Source organism: Trichogramma pretiosum, unplaced genomic scaffold (assembly GCF_000599845.2).
Source record: "Trichogramma pretiosum strain Unisexual culture from Peru unplaced genomic scaffold, Tpre_2.0 scaffold8, whole genome shotgun sequence".
NCBI classification, from domain to species: Eukaryota; Metazoa; Arthropoda; class Insecta; order Hymenoptera; family Trichogrammatidae; genus Trichogramma; species Trichogramma pretiosum.
This window is the reverse complement of record NW_019641699.1, coordinates 3,191,118-3,200,711: the sequence shown is the minus strand read 5'-3', so window position 1 is coordinate 3,200,711 and position 9,594 is coordinate 3,191,118. Positions and strand designations below refer to the sequence as shown.

At 36.6% G+C, this 9,594-nt stretch overlaps 4 protein-coding genes across 7 annotated transcripts; 2 read left to right on the top strand and 2 right to left on the bottom strand.

The window, feature by feature from the left end:
* The first annotated feature begins 73 nt into the window (after positions 1 to 73).
* LOC106653194 lies at positions 74 to 926 on the top strand. Its single transcript, XM_014372531.2, has 3 exons — positions 74 to 286; positions 349 to 626; positions 692 to 926. Exons 1-3 carry the CDS (start codon positions 207 to 209, stop codon positions 853 to 855), a joined length of 522 nt encoding a protein of 173 aa, XP_014228017.1. The 5' UTR covers positions 74 to 206; the 3' UTR covers positions 856 to 926.
* Positions 927 to 1,016: 90 nt separating this feature from the next.
* On the top strand, positions 1,017 to 1,740 carry LOC106653060. The gene is made up of 3 exons (XM_023462582.1): positions 1,017 to 1,251; positions 1,320 to 1,443; positions 1,513 to 1,740. Exons 1-3 carry the CDS (start codon positions 1,024 to 1,026, stop codon positions 1,716 to 1,718), a joined length of 558 nt encoding a protein of 185 aa, XP_023318350.1. The 5' UTR covers positions 1,017 to 1,023; the 3' UTR covers positions 1,719 to 1,740.
* LOC106653059 (nuclear transcription factor Y subunit alpha-like) lies at positions 1,702 to 6,286 on the bottom strand. 4 transcript variants are annotated; one of them, XM_014372292.2, is made up of 7 exons: positions 5,860 to 6,286; positions 3,717 to 4,028; positions 3,516 to 3,640; positions 3,256 to 3,432; positions 3,098 to 3,189; positions 2,758 to 2,905; positions 1,702 to 2,687 (listed from the first exon to the last, which is right to left on the bottom strand). In XM_014372292.2, the coding sequence occupies exons 2-7, from the start codon at positions 4,006 to 4,008 to the stop codon at positions 2,625 to 2,627; spliced, it is 897 nt and encodes a 298-aa protein (XP_014227778.1). In that variant the 5' UTR covers positions 4,009 to 4,028; positions 5,860 to 6,286; the 3' UTR covers positions 1,702 to 2,624. The 4 variants fall into 4 exon arrangements, with proteins under 4 accessions (XP_014227778.1, XP_014227779.1, XP_023318349.1 ...); XM_014372293.2 differs by lacking the exon at positions 5,860 to 6,286 and adding an exon at positions 4,988 to 5,766; XM_023462581.1 differs by lacking the exon at positions 5,860 to 6,286 and adding an exon at positions 4,635 to 4,899.
* Positions 6,287 to 7,036: 750 nt separating this feature from the next.
* On the bottom strand, positions 7,037 to 9,086 carry LOC106653096 (ragulator complex protein LAMTOR1). Its single transcript, XM_014372348.2, has 5 exons — positions 8,837 to 9,086; positions 8,566 to 8,642; positions 8,398 to 8,487; positions 8,097 to 8,295; positions 7,037 to 8,010 (listed from the first exon to the last, which is right to left on the bottom strand). The coding sequence occupies exons 1-5, from the start codon at positions 8,879 to 8,881 to the stop codon at positions 7,921 to 7,923; spliced, it is 501 nt and encodes a 166-aa protein (XP_014227834.1). The 5' UTR covers positions 8,882 to 9,086; the 3' UTR covers positions 7,037 to 7,920.
* Between the last annotated feature and the right edge of the window lie 508 nt (positions 9,087 to 9,594).

The following is a 9,594-nucleotide window of genomic DNA, read 5'->3' as shown; positions in this document are numbered from 1 at the left end:
CAGTACACAAGTGATCCCAAGGCCAGAATAAAAAGAAGAAGAAGAAGCAGACGACAAAACACAGATCGTGCAACTTGCAGACTTTGAAAACGCGCAAGCGTCGGCTTTTTTTTTGATTTCGCAAAATTCTACCGAAATTATAACATTTAAAAGAAATAAATTTATTACAGGGTTTTTATCCATCGTTAAAAATTTTTTCGCGAACCATGGACTACGAACGTAACAGAGCGTTTCCATCGGAGACCCAATTTTCGTACATCGAAAAGAAGCGAGCGATAAGACAACCGTTAGTTGAGATCCAAAATAATTTACTCAAGAAAAATGCATTAATTGTTCAAACGATTGCAGATACATACCGATAGAACACTGGCCGGAAAAATACGAGGCGCCTAAATTGGACGAGAGCGCGAAAAAATTGATTAAAAAATTCATCTTGGAACGCTACGAAACGACGAATCAACGATTTTTCAATGCGGAATGTTTGGCTGGACGCAGCAGGATCACGAGCGAAAATGTCGAGAACGAAGAGCCCGACGCGGGTAGCGAGTTGATCGCTTACATCAAGCATCTGTACATGACTCCGCCCAGCGATCAAATTCGACGTTTGCCATACACGTCTACGAGAGGTAACGATCGAAAAAAAAACCAAGACCTCGTTAAAAATTATCGGTAAAAAAAATTTTCCTCGCAGTCTTCGGATACGCCACACCTCAGAATGGTATACTGTCGTCTTATCAAGACAGTTACGGCTTGACCGGTGGAAAAATCATGATGCAAAATCTTCAAAAGATGTCTCAAATGATCGAGAGACGTCGTCTTCGCGCCAAATTGCGAGCTTACAATGTCGGAGCATAAAATCCTCACTTGATTAAATACAGTTTTAATTTTTTCATTGAACTAAAGAACAAATTCGTTGTTTATTTTTCTTTTTGTCGCGACCGTCAATTTTAAATGTTCATAACCTGGATCTTTATTTACCAAAAAATAATAAATAATAATTAGCTGTGCCAAATTAAAGTAAAAATGATATTCGAGGACGAGGGCGAAATTCGTGATTTCGTAACGACTACACGAAGAGACTTTCAGGGAAGAAAGATAAAACCGATTTTCAAAACAAAACCATTTTTCACCGAATACGACGAATCTAATTCTGTTACTGATGCTTACAAAGAATACTTGCATACCAAGAAACATAGCGAGCGTTTACCGTACTCTCAACGACTAGAACCATCGGAAGTAGTTTTGAAAAAAGTTAGTCCGTTGTATTTTTTTTCATTGTTTATTGCGATAAATCTACTTTCAGTTTTATTGTTTTTCAGCTATTGAAAGAAAAACCATACTTGAGCAAATTTATTCATGGTCCTCCAAACGAAGAACCAGTTGACCTCCGAAAACAACATTTAGCATCAAGTGTCTATCAAGATGAAATTTGTCACATTGTTGGTAAGAGATTTTCGGGAAAATATTCATTATTGTGAATTTACATAGTAAAGGTTTTCATATTTTTCACAGACAATCCTCAACTATATTTTGATCGTGTCGAAGACAGTGTTGAGTTCACAGATGATTACGTTGTTCCAGAGTCTACTCAGCAAAGAGCATTTAGACATCCTCGGCAATTTTTAAAGAATTACATTTTTGCCCGGCGACCTGCGACAAAATTACCCAACAATTTGGTTGTCAATGAAAAAGAACGAGAAATTTTAAAAGTCCAGTAAGTAATTTTTTATTAGAAAAACATCGTTTTATGTAGTTAAAATAAGCAAATTGATATAGATTACAAAATTAATTTCATTTACATTGAAAAAGATAAAGAAGTTCAAAAAAGTGCTTATAAATCTAGCATAAAAAAAGTTTACACTAGAATCTAAACGCTCTCTTTTTTAAATCTATAATAAAATATTAAACTGATGATTTAACATTTTTTATAGCACTGGTTACACGGAATATCAAGATTTTATCGGGAAAACGGGAACAGAAGTAATCGAAAATCAATATTTTGGTCCTCCGTTGCCGATAGAACCCCCAGAAAAATATATCAAAAGTTCAGACAGTTCTAGATCAGTTTGTTCATTAATTCTTAATAAATCTAAGCCTCCCCTGTCGCAAATTATCTAATAAAATACAGTGCAGTTTTTATAATGAAAATTATGTGTAAAAAATTTCATCATTTACACGAATTATAAAATATCTTTCCTTATTCAATTAACTTTAAGATTGCATCATACATACGCACTCTTTTTTTACTCACAGATCTCACATATTTACACTTTCAAAAATTCTACAATGTAGACTGACAAAATTTACAATATACAAGTTTAGATACTTTATCCAAGCTATTTATAACTAATATGAAACACAACCTAGTCTTACAGTTGTGATGATTCATAATTAATTTATTAATTAATTATGTTCTTAGTATTAAAGTCGAAAGTACATTGCAGGATCTTCACAGTGTACATTATCAGAATGACCGGAAAAATTGTCTTAAGCTTTCAATAAGCTAAGCAATCAATTAATCAATGATTTAAAATCATTTTCTTTCAAAGTGTCAAAATATCACAAGTAAAATTTCCAATACAAGTCCAGTAGAAATTCTAGCAAAATTTTTTTTTGGTTTCTTATCATTTAATATCAACTAACGTTCCATCACTCATAATATCTGGTAGAACATCTCTTCCTCCATTCTAAAAATTGTTATTTCATTAGTATAATTGGTTATGCAACAAGATTTTTTTATATATTTAATCTTCATACCTCAATGATGATTGTTGATGTTATATTATCTGCACTATGTTGCATTGAATTAGGTGGTAAACTTAAAGTTCTTAGAGAATTATTACTAGTTGAAGTTGCTATCGTTTGTTGCTGCATAACTGAGTTGTTGGAACTATTATTAGCTCGGCTAAAGAATGAAATATAAAATTTATAGTAAAATGAGTTCAAACATTTTTTCAACAATGGTACATAATGAAACCAGTTTTGAAGCAGCATACACAATTGTTTTGTATTGTCAAACACTAGTTTTGAGTAATTATTGCGCGGAACTGCTTTTTAAACACATAACAAGTTTTTAAGTTTTTGTACACTAACTCACTTTCTCTTTTTTACTTGTCCAGAATGAAAACGACCACCTTCACCTCGTATCCTATTCATCGCATGTCTATGTCTCGATTCATGAAGATATTTCTACAAAAAATTATCAAAGTTATTTTGCATTCTTTACCAATAAAGTCAAGCATTAAAGATGCTTACAGGACGTTCTTTAGGAATTTTCCCTTCAGCTTCTAATTTTGCTCTTGCCTGTCGCCGTTTCAAAATTCTTTTGTACTGCTTAGCATTGACATAAAGAGGTTCCTCTTCAAGAATCTCTGCTGCGTTGGGAAGGGCAAGCCTTTGATATGTTGGTGTTGCACCATTACCAGGTACCATCTGTGATTTATGAAAAAAAAATAGTTTAAAAAATAACCAAGTAGATTTTTATCTCTAGAAAATTTTGCTCATATAATGAATACCATAACAATATTTCCTGCTTGTGTAGCTGCCGCAGGTGCAGCTATTTGTTGAACCTGTGCAGTTGTTGCACTGTTTTGAGTTTGTGGATTGGCTATTTGCATTAGGTTCCCATTGATATTGATTACTAGAAATATATATTTATAAAAAAATCAGGACACTTTATACAAAATAAAGTAATTGCAAGAAAAGTATCAATTTACCTGTTGGTTGAGCTTGCTGCTGTACTTGACCATCAAGCTGAACTGGTTGGTAGATGTAAGTTTGGCCATCAGGTGTTTGAATGATTTGAGGTGTCTGTGGTTGTTGAATGACAACCTGATTAGGTCCACCTATACTTGACACAGGAACCACTTGAATAGGCCCATTTGGCGATGCAATTTGCATTGTTTGGGGCATCAACATGGTTTGTCCACCCTGACCCATTTGCAAAACTTGAACTGCTCCACCAGCTCCGCTAACCATCACTGTTTGGCCTTCGGACAGCTGGTCCATAGTACTTTATTTCATAAAATCTGTATTGCAATACAATAAAAGAATGAATTAAATTTTTTTATTTTTATCATGAAAATTATATCTTTTCTATGCTTTTTCCATTACACTATCTGATTCATCAATTAGGATATTCATAAAGATAGCCGAAATATTTTTTCATCTAATGTTCATGAAAACGAAAATTATCCTCTGACAAGGAAAGAACATCATTCACTGCATAATGAGATAATCCATCGATAACGTATTAGATTACCACGGGCGTAATGGTTATTGATCACATAAGATCATTGCATGGATAAGCTTTAAGGCCGGGGTTTCCTATCGTACACCCATTTATTTCTGTGACTCCGTAATTTTGGGTGTGTATTTAATGCGTTTGAGTGCATGTGATATAGTACAGCTCGAGACAATGGACATACATTGTATACACCATAGCACCCGACATATCGCGATGTATACAACACACGCCGCAAGTTCGAACGGTGTGTGAGTGCAAAAGGCAAAACTTGGCAGATGCCGCCGTCTTTGTTGCACTCGTGCCGTGGGGCAACCGCGCCAACGCGTCACATGTATACACAGTACGCAGTGACATGCACATACACAAACGTAAACACACACACAAATACCTCCGTATACTACGCCGCATATAGATATGAAGTTATGGGAGCGTAAAAAGACAGCTCCATATAACTTCACTCTCGTCTAAGCACTTTCGTTCGGCACCCGATTACGTTATCCATTTGCGAACAACCGGATTTGGAGCTTTATTGAAGGAATGTTATGACGCCGACAGTTGCGGAACGTTCTCGAATTGCACGCGTGTGCCTACACTATTTTCCTGTACATAGCACTCTTGGTACACCATAATATATACGAGAGCAGCGTATACGATGCATTGTGTAAAGGACGCTTCCTTATATCCTATATACATATGACGCTACGCATCCACACGCATACAGATATGATAACCAGTATTTACCGTGTCGAGTCGTGTATTCATCGCAACGTCGGCGAGTCATTGTCGACGACGCACACAGACGCACGCGGCACACAAAAGACAACAATCATTAAAACACTTGAAAGATTAAACACTTGCTGCCGCTATACTTGCTGCTGCAGCTAGATCGTTGGCAGTTCGCTAACCTCAAACGCCAACTGACGTTCGGGGCAACAAACTTGGCAGCTACCTCGACGAAAAACGTCGTCATTGTCTGTTCTTCTTCGCGATGCTGCTGCATCAGTCTCTCGCGGTATGACCAAGGTGAAATGCCAACATGGCGCGAGAGCGAGTAATGTTGTTTACCAACGAGATTCTACACTTGGCGGGGTATCACAATGTTGAGGAGAGAGAGAGAGAAAGAAATAAAAATTCGAAGTTGAAGAATAGTTAGTAGCAAAGAGATTGGGTTATTTAATCGTTGCGTCAGCTAACAGCGATCGTCGAGAATCGCTTGACATGACTAGATTCCGCGATAGACCGCGTGAACAGACAAGCTTTTGCATAACGAAGAATTAGTATCGCGAGACAACAACAAAGATTGTCCTGTCAAAAATCAAAGTTAGTCAAGAACGAAACGACTGGTCGCAGTTAGTATATAGCGTGGGCCAATAAGACGTCACTAATCGAAGTAATCCGCGACTGCAGCCACGTTCTTCTCTACTTTCTTGTATTAAATAGCAACTATTGGACAGATCGCTTTGACGGTTGGCCCCCGGGGGAGACTCAAGTTCAGCTATCAGCAGCAGCAACAGCTAACAGCAGCTTCGAAATGCCCGAGGAGAGAGTGAGAATCTCGATAATAGTTGGGTATTGGCTCGTTTGGCATATATAACATTTAATTCTCAACTTACATTGGACGCTGTTGCGCTCGTTGCGGGGATCGCTCGCTCGCTCACTCGTCGGCTCGGTCGAGCTGCTCAGCGCTGGATAGGTTGGCTCGCGGCCCGCAGCAAAAGCACTGAGCGAACAAATAGGCAGGATATTGGGGCGGTAGTCGACGGACCAATGATTACGAGGCGCGCCGCCGGTCACATTGGCCGAAAGCGCATACTGTAATACGAGAAGCCAGCGAGCGAGCGCACCAATACACTAGCACTATCCTATGGCAGTGGCTTGGTGTGCGTAACTCTCTTTCTCTTTCTACGCAACACAAGTACTGCGAGTGACACAGCACACAGTGTGTGTGTGTTCGTGAGTGGGATAATTCGATATGCAATACGTGTAGCTCCGCCGTCTCCGTCCCGTACTGTCGCACAGCTAGCGGTGGCGTCGCAGTGCGTGCGTGTACGCGAGGCCGCCTTCTCTTCTCGTTCGATCTCTCCGCTGACTCGCAGGCGTCCCGCACCGAGCGCGCACATTTGCAGACGCGTCCGCGGCGCCAAGTTCAAATCGACGAATAATAAGCTGGCCGCGGCACGAGCCGTGTGCATTGGCTCGTTACGCTTTTATGAAGCCGCGCGCTACTACTCTCGAGCACGTGCATACCCCGCGATACCCTACAGAAGCAGCAGAGCTACTATATACTGATTCATTATGAGGGCGATGAGTTTGTGTCCGTGTGTGGGCTGCAGCATTAACTAACACACACATTTACACACACACATGCTCGGACCCGACGTTATTAAAAGTTTACTAACTCCTATTCATTATGTGATCGAGCCGCCCATTTTTGATGAGATTCCCGGTTTGTCGCCGGACTTCCCTCTTTTTTTTGTTGGAAAAAGGGAGGAGTCGACACCCACGCGCTTTTCCTTCGATATAGAAGGGGACTCTCTTTTGATTCGGCCGGACAAAAGAAAATTAGTGGCCTTTAATCTTATGGATCGTATGTCAAGTGATTCTTAATGACATCTCGTAAAACAATAGATTCATCATTGGATCGTTCATGTGTGTGCTTTCGAGAAACGTTACTCGATTATCGCTCTTTGATTCATGCGTCATACATGGATCAGTAGCTATCGTGTTTACGAGAAAAACGTTGCAATATTTTACTTTTGTTCGAAGTAATGAGTCGTTAGTAATTTGAAATGAGTTTTGTATCAGTATATTTTACAAATTATTTATAGGTGTACAATTATTATTAATTTACATTTTCATATGAAAGTTTCATACTTCTAGTAACATAACACTTAACACTTACGAAAATATTTGTTAATTTATTTTAGCTCTGCCTAGAAAGGACATGACTTTTTCAATAGAATTTTAAAGCATTTATAAAATAATCTAAGAAATGAGTCTTCACAAGACGAGTGATCTATTAGAATATTTGTTTTTAAAACAAACATTACATATTTCTATTGTAAACAGTGCATACCAATTCAAGTAAATTGATAAAGATTTATAATTGTTTGGAAAAAATTATTTTTACACAGCTTTGGTCTAATTATAAAGAGATAAAATATTATGGTAAAATAGACAATACTTAAAGTAGTTACAATCTTACAGATAAGAACAATTAATATCTAAGAGTTAATTTGGAGATGACTTAATTGATGAACTAAATAACAACTGATCTTTCTATTTTTATACAAATCGTCTTAAAAATTCATTGCATTTATACAAACAGTGATTGGACAAATATAGTGTTAATTAAATAAACTATATGCTCAATATTCATCAAAAATAAAAGAATAAATATCAATAATGATATTATGAATAGATAAGAATCTAGCTTACAGTAAAAAAATAGTTTTGTTGTGAACAATGAAAAACCTCACAAAACTTAGTTCATAAATAAATAGAAAAAGCACTGAACAATTTTTAATTTCTCAATGATTTTTTTTTTATGCACTCACTTAATCTGTAAAGTATGATTTTACCCATATTCCCATTAATTCATCTTGATGTTTCAGAACTTGAGTGGATGAAGTGCGCACTAATTTACCAGTGCTTTTGCATGGAGAATATAAAGATCACGATAAAAATGGAACAACTAAATCTTCTTTGTGTTCAACTTGGACGTTTTCTAAGGCTAACACTGAGTTGTGTAAGAAGTTCATGATCTATTAAAGAAATTGTATAATATTATTAATAATGTTTTCAGTTATTATTGATAAATTATAAAAAAATTTCAATTTTTACAACTCACAAGATCTTTATCTACTGGATTTAAAGTTGCAGATGCAAGAACTTTTTCTGGAGCTGGTATATCTTTGAGTAAACAAAACGATAAGTCTGGTACTCTTATGCCACTAGTTTCTATCCTTTTTATATATGTTCTCGATCTTTCGATATACTCATGCTGTTCTAAATTATGAGAATCTAACGCTCCAACATCAATAATATTCCTGAAATCAAATTATTTTCAATTATATTATAGAGTCAACTGGTTAATAGTAATAGTTTATTTTTTATTTTTTATTTTTTTTTGAACAGGAAAAATATCTTACGCTGCAGTTTCATGAAGAATTCTATTTAAAGCACTTTGTTCATCAGTCCTTTTAGGAGCTGAATTCTGATACTGATTTACGTAGTCATCACTGAAATAGACCAATCAAATTAATTATTGCAAAAAAGTTCTTGTAACGATATAATATTTGTAGAGGATATCAATTTACCTATGAACTCTTGGTATGCTGGTATTACTGCTGACTGGGTCAGCAAGTAGATGTGTGCGTTCATTGGCTTCACCACCCTGTATAAACAAAATATTATATGAAAACTAAAATATCAGCCCAGACTGGTGTTTTCTCATAAAATCTGCAAGCAAAGCTACAAGTTTGAGTACACATGGCTGTAAACGACCTGAACTTATCACGAAATGTGATAAGGAAAGTGGAGTGCCAGCAGTAATATAGTCACGCAGAAAAAAGATGTAAAAGTACGTACCTGCTGACTGCCGTCATCCTTGCAGAAACTGTAGCAGCAGCCCATATTTACGTGTCAAAGTTGATATCCTCCAAGCTCAATCGTACACAACCATAGTATTGCTCCTTTTCACGAGTTAACTTGACGCGCGTTTGACGTGAACAATAAGTTTTCGAATACTTTTTTGCTCACAGTCACACACTATAACACTGCTATCAAACATGGACCGCGACGTATAACATGCATCACAGCGATGACTCTCTCGCGCCGAGCGTTTGCCTGATAAAAATCTGCATAAGGCTTAGTCTGGAGTCTGGACTGTCAAAATCGCACTAATGATACGTCACTGACAACTAGTACGAGACGGTCATCGGTATTACTCTGAGTAATAAAACAGTATTTCAAGATTTTTCGATCTAAGTAATCATGCCATTACACATTTTGCTGTGTACTTGAGATTATTTTAGACCTTCTAAAGGCATTTAAAAAAGTTCAAACATTTTAAAATTAAAATTGAACAATAATATTATTTTACTCTGCTGAAAACTTAGCCGGGTGCATGAGAACGTTTTTAACAAGTTCTCTTATGGGAGAACAATCAGATTCTCAAAGATCACCCATTCATGCATGTGTGTCTATTTAAATAATAAACAATAGAAAATTTCTATTATGTTTTCCGACTTTGATTCGGAGCTCTGGAACAATTTAATTTATTCTTATAGATCATTAATGAATCAACTCAATACATTTGCGACAACGAGATAAAGCAATTAATTTAA